This window comes from Xyrauchen texanus, chromosome 33, assembly GCF_025860055.1.
Source record: "Xyrauchen texanus isolate HMW12.3.18 chromosome 33, RBS_HiC_50CHRs, whole genome shotgun sequence".
NCBI lineage: Eukaryota > Metazoa > Chordata > Actinopteri > Cypriniformes > Catostomidae > Xyrauchen > Xyrauchen texanus.
In genome coordinates this window covers 28,346,912-28,362,720 of record NC_068308.1, presented here as the reverse complement: position 1 = coordinate 28,362,720, position 15,809 = coordinate 28,346,912, and the positions used below count along the sequence as shown (strand labels likewise).

The window sequence follows — 15,809 nt, the reverse complement described above, 5'->3', positions numbered from 1 at the left end:
ATAGGTCATAAACCCAGCCTCCCCATGTTATTCAAAGGGACGTGAGACCAACTAAACAATTAAATTACATACATATCTTTTTTCCAAAATATTTTCTGTCATTTACTGTAGTTTCTATCACGCTGATGTAATTTCAAGTGTTTGTTTTCAAAATAAGTTTGTTTTTAGTTAGTTATTTAATGCTATAAAAATGGTGCTGTGACATCATGATTGACAGCTGTGATTGACAGATTCTCTGATCGAAGTAGTCACTGAAGCACCAACTGACTTTTTTTTCGGGATCTTCGGAGGACTGAGGAGATTGGAGCTTTAAATGTAATATCTAAATTTCTATAATTAATTATTTCACACTGTCAAAATTCAAAAGTGCAGGGGCGTGTGCTTGCGATTGATTCAGCGAGAGTGAGGGCGGGGCTTTGATTTCGCGGCTTTACTTCCTGCTCACTACTGCGCAGGTCTGGTCCCGAAATCGCAACTTCGCAGACTCAAGTCCCAAGATGTCAGCGCCATATTGGAACACTGGCGGCTTCAGTTCTCACCAATGGAAAAGAGCGAAGGGGCGTCGTCCATCTTTTTTTACAGTCTATGGTCAGGATGCTCAAATAAACAGAGAAATGTTTTGATTGCTCCACAGGGATTACACTTCAGGCTAATCAAACTACAGATGGCTTAGTCATAACTCTTTTTCTATCCCACTCCATTTTCTTTCTATTTGTTTCTTTCTATTTGCTTCTATTTTTTTAGTTTTACTGAGCCATTTCGAACTTCTGGTTTAAAAAATTTAAGTTGTTGCAATGTCACAAAATATGAGGTAAATGCGTAAACTCAGAGTTGTGGTTGGTAGTAGAATACACTAATACATCATTCGATTCCGAGCGTTTCTCCATCTTATTCATGAGAAGAAATGTTTCACCTAATTACAGTGCTGCTTAAATGAGCTGGTATTACAGTGGAGAATTCAAACTCATTCACTGATGTTACAGCGGTTCCGGGCAGGAGAAAGACTTCAAAAGCACTCGTGGAACAGAAATGAGAGGGGCTTTTACACAAAACACCAGAGAGAGATCAACAATCGCTCACGTTTAGAGTCGCTCTCTGATTTAGCAATAACGCTTATAGTTTAGTTTCTATGGCATTGGATACATACCCGTCTTTATGTTTTTGTCATGCCAGCCACATCCATAGATTATACAGTAATCTCTGTAGTATTCAAGAGTATTGGTTGACAGATGAGTGTGCCTGTGTGTATGTGTGTGCGTGTGTTTGCTTAAACAGTCAAACAACTCTGGCTACATCTACAAATGTACCTGCAACGAAGCGAGCATGTTTGGCCTGTGTCGTACTGATTTTTGACTGCCTAGTATGGCTATGTTTAGGGGTAGGTGTAGGGGTGGCCTTTCGCGATGGGGTCCAATGACTCCCTAGTCAAGTCATTTTTATCATGCTTTATTTGTTTCAGAACACACATCGTTTTAAAGCAGCTTTACAGAAAATTATGCTATAACAGAAAATTAAGTTGTAATGTCTGTAATGTCTTAGTTGTTGTAAACTCCCTATGGACAGCATAACATGACTTAAGTGTTCTGAGATATTTGACCGGACTCTGTGACAGCACTAGACTCTGTAAAACAGCAAACAAAAATGTGTGGAGTGGGGTTGCAGTCTCTTGTGCTATCTGCCTATCAATTATTTTTGCGCATTCTCATAGTATTGTAATTGCAGAAAATTATTGAGGCTTAATGCTATTTTTAATGCCATGTTGCTCATAACAGTTGTCAGTTGAGGGTGCTATTTTGCTGCTGTTGTTTTTGACAACCGCTTCTGCTTGGTGCCGGTCTCAATAAAGCTCATTTAGTATCTTTGGAGTGTGGGGTTTTGGAAAGAGGGGGCATAGCTAATACAATGGCTCAGCTTGTGGAAATTCCAGAACGGCAAAAAGCACTTACAGCACCTTTAAGTATGTTCTCACTTCATTCTCTGTTAGGAGTGTGTTCTGGAAGGGAGTGATTTGTAGCTCTTGACCCCCTACCATCCATCGCCATCTTACCCTTACTCTCTCAGCTTTTTAATTCTTTCCCTGCCTATTTCATGAGCCTTTATTCAGTCTGAGTTGTAAAGGATTAGTGCTGAACTAGGTGGGGTTTCGTGACACTTTAAACATTAACAGGCAAGCTGCAATTTCACCTCAGAGTGCAGATCCTCTGACCTTCTGTCCTCAAAAAAACAGCACCACCAGAGGGCATTCAAACACATCTGATCGTGATTGGCCAAGAACAACACCTCACCATATGTGACCAGTAGTAACCTCCAACAACTGTCAAGCATATGAAATACTATCCTACAAACAAGATTCAGGAGTCAAGAACTTTGACCACTAGTGAAATTGTTTGAAAACTTAAACTTGTTCTAGATTAATATAACGCTTTTCATTACAAATTACATAATCGGCATTACAATTTGAGTAAGTTAATGACACCATGCACTGGAGCTGTCATGGACACCAAATGTTTAGGCAAAACCTGATGATCCATGTTATCCCAGCTTGATTTGAGAACGTTTCAAAGAGAATCTTTTGCGTTTCAATGGAAACCCTTTTGTACAAAATAATTAATGTCACTACACAAATGTAAGCAAACTTGTGACCTCGAAATAGTGCATAATCTTAAATAGGATAGGTGTTTCAAAGTCCAAATAAAACCTAAAACCGTTTATTTGCAGCTTTAAATAAAAATCCCAGATTTTCAATGTGGTCTCAGACTTTTGGACCCCACTGTAAATAGAAGATACTAGGCACACTTGCATGTTGTTTGGTGTGAGGGGGTATGGTCTGTGGCCTTTTTTTTTCCAAGAGGTACTTTTGGTCTGAAAAATTAGCCCATGTATGTTATATTATGTGTCAGTAATTCTGTGAGGTCATGATTTACAGCCAGTGTAGATGAGCAGTACTGCTATTTTTTATATAAATCTGTTGACCCCTCATCATATAGGATTTTGCTTAATTTGCCACCCTTGATCCCTTGTGCTTGAAATTGCCTACTGCCTCAGAAACTGGTCATTTATTATGGCCTGTATCATGGCTCTTACTGAAGAGTATGTGCTTGGCCAAGTTAGAGATGACCTGCCTCCTCCAGGGCTCATCTGAAAGGTCTCTAGAATTGAGACGATCTTCCTCTTCTCTATTAATCACAGCCTGATCAGGCCTGCAGAGAAACAGAAAATCAAAAACTTCCATTAGCAGTGTTCTTCTTCAAACAATAAACACCAGTCAAAAACAACGGGATTATGTTACTGAGAGCATAAAAGGCCATACTGTGCAGCAATGATGGTAGGGAGTAAGATCTGCTCCAGTGTGAGGGGGGCTTGGAGATGCCGACAGCGTTGTGTGTCCAGGTACTCCTATAGCAGTTGAAAGAAAGATTGAAACATTAGGGGAGTGACCTGCCATGAATTAAGTGAGCAGATCAGGAAGATTTAATGAGCAGATCAGGCTCAAACCTTAAGAGAGAAGGGCTGAGTGAAATCCACACGAACACAGCCATAGTTCTTCCTAAGCATTCTGAACACACCGCAGGCCACACCCCACAAACTCTCATTCTTCTTAGGTTTTCCCTGAAGAGTGAAGAACAGTGGAACCATTAAACAAAGACTCATTACATAATTTTTTTTTTACATAAAATCTGAATCCTTAATAAGTCTTAAAAGTACAGTAGCAAAAAACATTCATCTTAAGTTTAAGGGTAAAAAAAAAAAAAAAAAAAGGTAGATTATTGTCATGTAAAAATGAATTATGACTGTTTTTGGTGCAGGAAACCTTGACTGCCATTAATAGTCACTAAAAAAGTAGTATGTTACAAATGTGTGTAATATGGCAGTGTTTCCCAAACGTTTTACTAAATAATTCTACGGCACACCATTATCCCACATAGGCTAACCATCGTCAATATTTTTCCTTTTCAAAAACTTGTCCATGTTTTTGGTCCGTTTTAGTAGCATATTTACTTGTAATGTTTGAAATTTGGCTATGGAAATTTTCCACGCCACACCTGACAGTCTTTCATGGCACATTAGTGTGCACACTATTTAAAAGCACTTTTAAGTCAAGACCTCATAAATGTCAACTTGAGGGAATAGTTCACCCAAAAATGTAAATTCTCTCATTTACTCACCCTTATGGCATCCCAGTTTTGTATGACTTACTTTCTTCTGCAGAACACAAAAGAAGATTGTTAGAAGAATATCTAATCTTTGTAAGCCCGTACAATGCAAGTGGACGGTGACCAACCCTTTGAAGCTAAAAAAAACCAAAAAAAAATTATATATATATATATATATTTCCTTTTATAAATGTAGCATTAAAACAATTTATAAGACACCAGTGGTTTAATCCATGTCTTCTGAAGGGATTTAAATTATTTTGAGTGAGAACAGATCAAAATACAACTCCTTTTTTTACTGTACATCTTGCCACTGCAGTCTCTACCCATGATCATGATTTCAAGCTTGATTACACTTCCTAGTGCTTCATGCATTTGCAGAGCAATAGATGGCGCTAGGAAGTGGAATCAAGCTTGAAATTAGTATCGCCAAGGATACTGCTGATGCCAAATTTTATTGTAAAAAAGGGAGATATATTTTGGTCAGTTCTCACCCAAAACAAATCAGAGAGCTTCAGAAGACATGGATTAAACCACTGGTGTCTTATAAATTGCTTTTATGCCGCATTTATGTGCTCTTTGGAGCTTCAAAGCTTTGGCCACCATTCACTTGCATTGTGTGGACATACAGAGCTACCATATTCTTCTAAAAATCTTTGTTTGGCTTCTGCAGAAGAAATAGTCACACATCTGGGATGGCATGAGGGTGAGCAAATTATGAGAGAATTTTCATTTTTGAAATGAACAAATTCCTTTAAATTTCAGCCACAGTGGGTCCTACCAGCTGCTCGCTGTTGTAGTTTCCTTCAATTATACGATCATATGAGATGCCAACAGGCACGATGAGAACATCTGGGATGCTGCTGATGCAGAGTGTTTCAACCACGATGGAGAGCATGCCCGCACGTGCTGGAGATGGCTTTCCGCTGCGAGAGCGCGTGCCCTCTAAATACACCTCCAGAAACTGCTGCTGCCGCAACAATTCTTCCGTGTACTGAAAGAGAGAGAAAGAGTGAAATGAAAGAATCACTTCCAACTGAAGGTTTTGGATGTTAATATACTTTCTCCTATCCTAGATTAATTTGTTGAGACAAAGCTATTTGTAAGTTGATTTCCCTGAAAGTTTGGTATAAACACTACGGCTCTATCAAAACTTTTCTATGTTTGTTTGAGCATCCCAACATTTCACCATTTGCTCAACCAATGGGGTGAGAATAGGAGTTTGTCCAACCACTGGTAGACAGGGGGAGTGTTCAGGAGTGATTGGTGATGCTAGAAGCACAAATATTAGAAATATATATCAAATATATATCATTTTGGCACCCATGGCGAGATCCCTATTGATTTGTTTCTGTAACTGCTTTCCAGATTACTCTCTATAGAGACACCTGGTTGACCATATGTCTCACCTCACTATTATTTTTTTATTTATTTTTTCTCCCCAATTTGGAATGCCCAAGCCCTCCAAGTCCTCGTGGTGGTGTAGTTACTCGCCTCAAACTGGTTGGCGGAGGACAAATCTAATTTGCCTCCGCGTCTGAGACCGTCAATCTGTGCATCTATTCAGGTGGCTTGTTGAGGGCGTTTCTGCAGAGACCTAGCGAGTGTCAAGGCTTCACGATATTCTCCGTGGCATTCAAGCACAACTCACCCCACAGAGAGCGAGAACCAAATTATAGTGACCACGAGGAGGTTAACCCAACGGGACTCTACCCACCCTAGCAACCGGGCAAATTGGTTGCTTAGGAAGCCTGACTGAAGTCACTTATCGTGCACTGGATTCGAACTTGCGACTCCAGGTGTGGTATTCAGCGTCTTTACTTACTGAGCTACCCAGGCTCCCCTCTAACCTCAGTATTAAGAAAAACCCTGCTCCATGTTCATTCCATGGCAAAACTATGTGCTCAATTACAGCACCACTATAAAATGATTTCAGTGTGTTTTTAAACAATACCAATCACTAGGCACAAGATGTATTACATGAAAAACTACACAATACTTATAATGAAATAGAAAAGATTCAACGTGCTTTATTTAACACAATAAAATAATCATGATTTATTTAATAATTTCGGAATACGATTAATGTCAAATAATGTCAAGATTTTACACATTTTCTTTTCTCCAATTTTTTTTGCAGACTCCCTAAGTGGCGAACTGGCAGACCCCAGTTTGTAAACCCCTGCCCTAGGTGACCGCCTAGTTCACCTATGCCTAGAAACGGCCTTGTGTGGTTATGTGGTACACAACAGGAAACAGCATAAATAATGCAGAAGAAATCAATCAGCATCCTGTGACATGCACCTCTAATCAAAAGCCCATTCATAGTCACTGCAATGACAAACACATGTCATTTTAACTGAAGCACTACAGCAGACTGCATTACAGCAGCTCCCTTTCCCCATCTCTCACAAGATACTATCCTACATCAATTACTATCTCTACAAATAAAATACCTCATAGATCCACAAATAGATGACTCCTTTAACCAAAGATGCCATTGCATCTTCTCTGAAACATAGGGAATGTTCTCTATATAAAGACTTCATAGAGGTAGTTTTCAAAGGGCCATTGTTTTCTCTACTAGTTCACAAGACCCAGGCAGAAATTCAAAGGGGCATTTCCAAACTTCTACTTTGTCATAAACACTAACAACTCTTTGTGAACTTACTGCGTGTAACAGCGATCTGTATAACAAATCCTTTTTTCCATCTGAGGTTTCATCCATTTTACGCCGAATGAAGAATCCCCCAAGTTTGCAAATCAGTGTACTGAGAGAGCAAGGAAGAGCATTACGTACAAAGCAAATAAAACTATGTGATATTCATGTATCAGACAGTCTAAGAATCACATTACAGTATGTTGTTTAAACAGAATCACATGCTGAATTACATTCCCTGTACAAATGGCCTGGACTTTGTACCTTAAGATGGGGATGTTGAGGTTGTTGCCGGCGGCGATATGAGGTGCTTTAATGTTGTGACAGAAGAGGATGAAGGTGATGAGCAGGTAGTCTATGTGGGACTTGTGAACAGGAAGGAAGACCAGAGGAGCATTGTACTAAAGCACAGAGAGGACACAGAGTGAGATGTTGACAATATAACTAAATTCTAAAGTCCACTCACCATTTCAAAAAATTATTTTAAGGACTATAATGACATATGGCAAAATTAAAAGTACAGTTCATTAACAAACTTTAACAACATGACTTTGTCATCTGATGGTTTTCATCTGTGATTGTTTTGGTAGTTAAAATGGTAAAAGGTCAGCACTTATATAGCGCCTTTTTTAACCTTAGCGGTTACCAAAGCGCTTTACACTGTGTCCCAATCACCCATTCGCTCGCTCGCACGCACGCACGCACGCACGCACGCACGCACACACCATGCAAGGCGCTAGCCTGCCATTGGGAGCAACTTGGGGTTCAGTGTCTTGCCCAAGGACACTTCGGCATGTGGAGTCATGTGGGCCAGGGTTCGAACCGCCAACCCTGCGATTAGTGGCCGACCCGCTCTACCACCTGAGCCACAGCCGCCCGTAGTTGCTATGATAAATGTCTGACCTCAGATGCTGCTTTCTTCACCATCTCCAGCTGACCTTTATGAATCTGAATGCTCCAGAAGAAGCCATTAAATAGTTTCAACAACACCCATCCTGTTAATCTAAATAAAAAAACAGTAGAGAGGTTCTTAAGGTTTATTTCTAACAGCAACACCAAAATATGCATTTATAAGAATCATGTGGTTTCCTGTAGTAAGTGAAAGCTGTACCTGATAAAGGCAGGTGAGATATTGGCCACCATTTCTTGTAGGAATCCTCTGGCCTTCCGTCTTACTTTACTGGCAGCTTTGGGATCCACTCCAGACTCTGCATCTACATTACCACCATCAGCCGCTACATCCACAATAGCGCTTTCCACCCTAGAGCAATAATACTCGGATTCAATCTGAGCGCTGTGTTGCTTTCCTATTGTATTTCCTATAACAGTCTTTTTTCAACCACTTATGGTCTGTTGGTACCTGCTGTTGTTGAGCACGTTCTCCACCACGTTTCGAGCAAACATGTCCTTCTGGACATCTCTCTCCAAGACAAACAGAACATAACTCAATCTCCGTGCTAGCCAACCTCTGTGTCTGCACACAAATACACAATAGTTACTGTGAATGCAGAAGAGCAACCAATTAAAGACTAATTCATATACACAAATACTAGTGATATCATTAGATTTTCAATCACGATGAATTGCACAATATTTTGTAGCCAATCGCAGATTTTGAAAGTACTGAAATTTGACTCTAAATATACAGATTTTTCTTGGACTTGGCGTGCTACTTTGGTAAATAAAATCGGCCTTAAAAATACTTGATTTCTGTCACAAGTTCCATCTAGGCTTGTTTTGTACAACAAATAGCATTAAGAGCTCCTTTCCCCATCAATTTATCACTTACACTGAATCACTACTGTGTAAGCATCAGTCAAATGACTCTGGGTGGATACATCGCAAAGGTTTCGCCCTTCCAACCTGATTTTATGCTGGTTTACGCTGCATTAACGGTAAATGCATCAATCACGATTTGAAAAATGAACGTATTAAACTAATTAATTGCATGCATAAACAGGATGATTTTGACAGCTCTACCAAATACATACAAATCCACATGTGGCTGTAATTTAACAGCATAAACTATTTCACCAGGGTTGTAATGATATACAAATTTCAGTAGTCAATGCAAATACCTTTGAGACGTTCCATGATTTTCAATTCCTATTTCCATACAACAGCAAAAACGCTTGATTGAAAAATCCCTACTTAAACTCGATGTAATTAATCTGACTAACCTCTGATAGAATTTATTCCTGCCTTTTTACACCCTGTCCACTTCCTCTTGTGATTGGCAGTACAAGCTCGGACCAATTTTGGTCCTTGTTATCTGATCTAGGCACATACAATCCCCAGACAAAAAGTGTAAATAATTCAGTTCCTGACTTTCCACTCCTCTCAGAAACCTACAACCTTCCATTTGACTCCTATAGGTAAACACAGGGTTGGCTGACCAACTATGGTATTAATGATGTATCAGAAAAAAAAAAATAGGTTAATGGATTTTAATACTATAAAATGAAATTCTAAGAAGCAGGTACCCAAGTAACATGAGTGAGCTTAAGTAGTCTAGTGGACCAGGCCTGAGTCCAGCAAACATTGACGTTTACCTTGTGTGCGTTTCATTGATGTAAATCACATTACGGAGCCCTAGTGAGGGGATGCTGGGATTGAAGAGCCTCTCCTGAAACACATTTCAGTAAATCAGTCAAAAAAACCTGGATGATTCTTGAAACACATGCACATTGAGTAGCACATCTTTAACTAACTAACCTGACTCTGGGGTGTGCAAGAGTGACAGCACCTTCCAACAAATGGTCTCTTTCGATTTAATAGACCCTCTTTCCATGTGGTGGTCACAGAACGAAAGACAGATGGGCTGGAGCTTCTTTCCTGCAAGATACAAGCACTGTATATAGTATAAAAGATCACCACTGCAGGCTATTCTTATAGTTTTTTGTAGTAGTGATTAAGTACTAGTTGCTTTTTTCCACAACTCAAATTCAACTGGAAACCACTGCGAATGCATCATACACAACTTCGAAACCAGGTTGGACAATATACTCAGATTTAAAGGAATGTTTGTTTGTGATTTTAACACCACACCAGCTTCCATTAAAATGTAAAAAGAAAAGTCATTAAAAACCTTATTAAAATTAAGGTTTTTAATATCCATTTTTTATTAAAACTAGGGCTGTGAATGAATGAATGAGATTATCTTAACTTAGATACAAGACACAAATCTTGTATCTCCTCTTCTCTTAAATCAAAATCTTCTGACATCTTTGTTTCAATTTGCTTCAGTTTGTTTACGGCATTCGGTCTGTAAAGTGTTCCTCCTACTTCCTAGTTCCTCCTCCTACTGCAAACAGCGCTGTGTGTGTCGCGCATGTTTCACTTCTCGCGTGAACATGCCAATGGCAATACGTCACACAAGAGACCGCAAGACCTGAACATGCATAATGATGCTTAACGGAAGTGATTATTTATAGTTAAAAGAGATTTTGCACCAAAAGTGAGCATATTGTGAGACATGATGAATGACATTAATGCTGATTGTCTGTGATTTTTGGAGCATCAAAAATGTGTTACCATCCACTTTCATTATAAGGACCTACTGAGCTGAGATTTGAAGATTTTTTTATGTATTCTGCTGTTGAAAGGAATTCTTATACATCTGGGATGGCATGAGGAGTAAATAATGAGAGAATTTTCATTTTTGGGTGAACTATCCCTTTAAACAGCTGGCCGACTGAGTGAAAGGGAAAGCACACAAATTGGGCTTCTAATTTAAATGTTGGCTAATTTTAATATATCGATACCTCAAAAATATATAGATAAAATAATGTGCCGATCAATAATCAATATATCGATATTTTATGACATCCCTGGTAGTAGATGATATCAGACAAAGTGAATAACAGACATTGAAGTTGAAGTGTGTAATTCTTTCGATGTCAAAATACAAGACATCCGTAGGTTCCCAGAAAAGTGTATATACTGTGGTGTTACAAACACATACCAGCGGAACTGGCAACAATGGCTCAACAAATGCCATATAATAGAATTTGGGGAAACATTTTTAAAACCAGTTATTTTTGCAATTCTGTTTGGTGACACTAGCAGTGCGGCCATTACTCTCTTCACCTTTAATGAGCTTTAAGTGTACTCTGTGCTTACCTGCTCCTCACAGGGATGCTTCAGACAGCCACTTCCTGCGTCAGGAGTATTGGCCAGGAGCACAGTATCCGGCCCCCCAAACACCATTTGGACATCCATTTGCTCTCTTTAAACCAAGCATAAACAACCAAACTGTGGGACAGAGAGAAAAAAATAAATAAATTAGAAGCAGTCCATTGCCACCCTCTGTGCTGTAAGTCAAAGCATTGGGGCAAAGTTCTGATTACAGCTTTTCACAATAGATCACTGTAGCCAGCAAAATATTCCACAGAAAGCCAGATTACCATTGTGCTTTCTATTCTGCAAAGTCCCTCCAACTAAACTGCTGCTGAATAAAAGGAATGTCGGGTGATGTGTAACACCCAATCACCGCACCAGAAAAAGAACTAAGAATGTTCACATCAAACCTGTTGAGGTGGTTTCAGGTGATCAGATAATTCTGACAGAAAAATGTCAAGAAGAACGGCAACAAACAAGCGGAGCTTAATTGAATACGTGTAGTCAGGCACGTTGGGAAACATACTGTACATCACAGTGTGTCAGAGCCAGGGTCACACTGTGAAAAAATCTTGTTTTCCTATAGAAATATGTCAATATCTTTCAATGTTCTTGAGAAGCAACGTTTTGTAAGATATTCCATTGGCAATTTTTTTTTTTCTTCCTCATTTCAAACATCACTTTGAAAACTACAGGTTAAAAAACTTTTTTTTTTTTTTTTTAAAAGGTGGCAGCACCATTATTTTATTTTTACATTGAGAGATTTAGATCATTTCTAAAATCAATTGACTTTGGCACCACTTGTTGCAATATATGCCAATGGTATTTCCAAACATTGGGGGGAATTTTCTTCTATTTTGATACTTTTGTATAACTCCAGAAATGTAAATATAAACATATTTCCTGTTTCAATGGCATACCCAAAATGAAATGCTTATAACTCGACAAAAAAACAAAACAAGAACGGTCAAGTGTTTGTATCAATGTAAAGAAAACAAATGTTTTAATGATATAGATTATGCATTCGGAGACTTGCAGCAAAGAAACTGCTGAAAAAGAGCCAAAAATGTATTTTCTTATTTTCATTTTTGACATTTTTATATCTGAGGTTGTAAATAAGGTGGCTCCGAAAACTGCTTTTGCTTTCACGTCAACTGTATCTGAGAACAAATCTGGTTTGATACGACAAAGCAGTCAAAAGTTATTACAAAAACAATTGATCATAATGTCCAAAAATGTCTCCATGTGTCCAAAATCCTCTCCAAACAAATAAAACATAATAATTATACATAAGAACTAATCACACATGCATACAAAACAATGACTAAATGTATGCATAGCATTGAGATTACGACTGCCACGGTAAGCACGGCTTTAATGATTTCATCATCGATCAGACGAGAAGTGTGGCTAAAGCCCTTTTTGAACAGGATTAGTTTCAGACATATGTCTGTAAAGTAATTATTACTGCGGACGTCTGTAATATTTACCATCAATTCGCATGGGATAAGCGATGTCTGTATAAAAAAATTAAAATCACAAGGATTGCTGTGTTTACACTTTACAGCATTTACACACTGCTGTCACAAATAACTAACCTATTAGAAAATGTATACGGTGTTGATTAATTATGCAGGAACTATTAAACATAAGCATATACCGTATCTGTGATTATTAGAAGAAATCGATTGAATAGAACTGGCGACAAACAAAACTGCTCATTTCTATTTTACATGAGCCCTTTAAATATTTACCCGTGCTGGAAAATTTAGATTTTTGGGCTTTTTAGTAACACGTCAATTCGCACTGGATTAATATTACCAGGGGTTATTACCGGCCGTTTTATGCAAGTAAAACACGCAGCAATTTTTACTGCCACAGGAATTCACGGTCCATGCCCGGCACATTTGGAAGTGGCTCAGATCGGATGCGGAAAAATCGGATCTTGCGTAGATTTTTCGGTATGTGTAACAATATCCGATCTGTGCAGTACTGCCACTCCCTACACGCATACTGCACAGTCTGTGTAGGTCACAATTCCCTAAGGTGGGGGGGGTCACCATCTTACCCTAGGCGGGCACCAGAAAGTCCACCGGCTGCCCTTACTCGCACATTATGCGTTATTTAAGTACACAAAAGCAGTGATTCATGCTCATATCACGCATATTTTTTTTTATTATTATAAATTATCAAAATGAAACTTCTGAATTGGATGATTCTGAAAAATCTCTAGAACCTCATCAGTCAATCAGTGTTTTGAGGAATGAAGGCTATACAATGCTTGAAATTGCCAAAAAACTGAAGATTTCATACAAAATACAATACAGTCTTCAAAGACAAAGGATAACTTGCTCTAACAAGGACAGAAAGAGATGTGGAAGGCCAGATGTACAACTAAACAAGAGGATAAGTACATCAGAGTCTCTATTTTGAGAAATAGATGCCTTACATGTCCTCAGCTGACAGCTTTGTTGAATTCTACCCACTCAACACCAGTTTCATGTACAACAGTAAAGAAATGACCCAGGGGTGCAGGCCTTATGGGAAGAATTGCAAAGAAAAAGCCACTTTTAAAACAGAAAATCAAAAAGAAAAGGTTAGAGTGGGACAACAGATATTGGAAAAGAGTGTTATGTATCTTAAAACCATTGAGCTTTTGTGGGATCAGCTAGACTCTAAGGTCCATGAGAAGCGCCCGACAAGACAGCCACATCTGATGACAAGTACTACAGGAAGCATCTGGGCAAACTGACAGCTAGAATGCCAACCATCTTCAAAGCTGTCATTACTGCACTTGGAGGTTTTTTGATGAGAACTCTTTGAAGTAGCTTACGACGTTCAGAATTTTTTTCTTCAAATTGTAATAGTAATTTTTCATGTTATTAATATCCTGACTATACACTTTGGCTTATATGCCACTTTGGTGAATAAAAGTACCAATTTCTTTTCATAAGAGCAAAATCTCTACATTATTCCAAACTTCTGTCTGCCAGTGTATATTCAGGATATATTATGTGAATTTCTGAATGTTGTAGTATCTTAAGCAATTTTGCTTCTCAAATAAAATGATCTCATTTTATGAATGTTTAGATATTTGTACTGGAAACGAAGACAAAAACACAGTTTAAGAAAAAAGAATTTCCACTGCAGATGGAATTTTTTATTTCCAGAATTTCTGCCCTGATTTGGTTGACATATCTGCTGAATTCTGCAAAATGGATTTAAATATGGTAAAATGTTTCAAATGTTGAAATCTCAAAGTTTAATGAAATAGACTAAAAAATATTTAATAAACACACAAGGGGTGGGAGGGAGGATTCTTCCAGCGCAGATTCTGTACGCGCCTAGCCATCGTAGCTCATTCGGCATTCTTGACCTCTGCTGCTTTATTGTAAAGAAAACTGTTAGGCCTGGACAAAACTCAAAGCACACGAGTCCTGACCTTCTCAACTTTACCCACCTAACGGTTGCCAAAACAGCACACGTGAGCATGAGCCACTTCTCTTACCTCAGCATATCTCACAATGTCCAGGGTGACCTGCGGCTACATAATCTCCCGGTTCTTATTCACTGATTTGTTGACCTGTAGATGAGATCACCCACTCTCTGGTGCCATGTTATAGGGCGATAGCCTATTGTCAGCAGTAAAACTCACTCTAAATATAGGCTAAGAGGGGGGCTTATGAAGCATACAATCCACATCTAGCAGGTGTCTAGGACCGAAACTAGAGAGAGGTAAACTGGAGGGGTGGTAGTCAAAGCAAAACTGAACTGTGATTGCACACTTGCAAAGTGATATATTTATGGAAGAGAGCGGTGGAAAAAAAGATCATGCCAATTTATGAGTGCAGCATGTACCCTTTAAAACAAACAAACAAAAAAGACATTCAGTTCACGTGTAGCAAGAAGCACTACTCTCCAAGGCTCTATTTTGGCAATAGTTGAGCTAAAACAAAATCAAACATTTCTAAAAATAAAAAGGTATTATCTCAAAATAAACTGACAGAGTAATCAGGTCATGCATCATCTGGATTTATTTTATAAGTACACTGCAGAAGCTGCATTTAAAGTGGCATTTAGGTGTACTAACTTTGTTAAAAACCTTTTGAAGGTCGCCATCAGAATAAAACCATTTTCTTTGAGGCACATATGGAGATCTTGATAATTGAATACCGGTAATAAAAATGTAAGTAAGAGTCTTTAATGGCCATCTGGAGGAATCTAGTATAAATGAATTGGTCGTAGTGATTATTTAAATGTAATACATGTCTTTTCCCAATAGAGATTGGTTGGTCATATACAGTTTAGCAGTCATTATACAAAAATATTTGACCAATGAATGATGCGATTGACAAATCAGAATCATTCCAGAGAGCTGTGCAATAATACAGGTTACTTACTGTATATCCATTTATCTTTCTGATAAACATTTGTTTGTCATAAATAGTCAAACTGAAGGTGAGAAAAAGGAAGGACATCAATCTAAAACTGAGACACGAACTCTATGCCATCAAAGGTGCTGAATTTCACTTCCTGAACTGTCAACAGAATCTACAGAAGTGCAGTATTTGTATAGGTACTTCTTGTTACCTCGTGACTGCACTTCTTCAAAACACCCCATCAGCAGCTCACAAGGGCATTAAAAAGCACACAGTGGGACCATTTTGTCCGTTTATTAGCAGAATACACTAAGGCTTTGGGATGTTATTCTCAACTCTCTTGCGTCATGAGCAGAAATAGGGATTACGATTTTATTGTGAATATGGTTATCATACAATGGGTCACAGTGTTCCCCACAGAATTTAGTGAGACTGTGGTGGGTAGACCTTGGACCCTCTAGAGGGATCAGGAGGCATGCTCCCCTGGAAGAAAATTTT

The 15,809-nt window shown here is 38.6% G+C and overlaps 1 protein-coding gene across 2 annotated transcripts in view; it reads right to left on the bottom strand.

Annotated features, from left to right (window-relative positions):
• The window catches only part of LOC127627033 (glycerol-3-phosphate acyltransferase 1, mitochondrial-like), a 34,760-nt gene that overhangs the window by 13,619 nt on the left and 5,332 nt on the right, over positions 1-15,809 (bottom strand). The window contains exons 1-13 of one of the 2 annotated variants that reach the window (XM_052103234.1): positions 11,220-11,304; positions 10,936-11,067; positions 9,529-9,648; positions 9,366-9,439; positions 8,174-8,287; positions 7,925-8,074; positions 7,717-7,816; positions 7,078-7,214; positions 6,826-6,925; positions 4,936-5,148; positions 3,496-3,609; positions 3,311-3,396; positions 3,085-3,200 (exon numbers count right to left, since the gene is read on the bottom strand). In XM_052103234.1, coding sequence (XP_051959194.1) covers positions 3,085-3,200; positions 3,311-3,396; positions 3,496-3,609; positions 4,936-5,148; positions 6,826-6,925; positions 7,078-7,214; positions 7,717-7,816; positions 7,925-8,074; positions 8,174-8,287; positions 9,366-9,439; positions 9,529-9,648; positions 10,936-11,034 — 1,423 coding nt within the window. In that variant the 5' untranslated portion in view covers positions 11,035-11,067; positions 11,220-11,304. Of the gene's footprint in view, positions 1-3,084; positions 3,201-3,310; positions 3,397-3,495; positions 3,610-4,935; positions 5,149-6,825; positions 6,926-7,077; positions 7,215-7,716; positions 7,817-7,924; positions 8,075-8,173; positions 8,288-9,365; positions 9,440-9,528; positions 9,649-10,935; positions 11,068-11,219; positions 11,305-15,809 lie in introns of those variants that run through there. The other variant, XM_052103235.1, reaches the window with a different exon arrangement.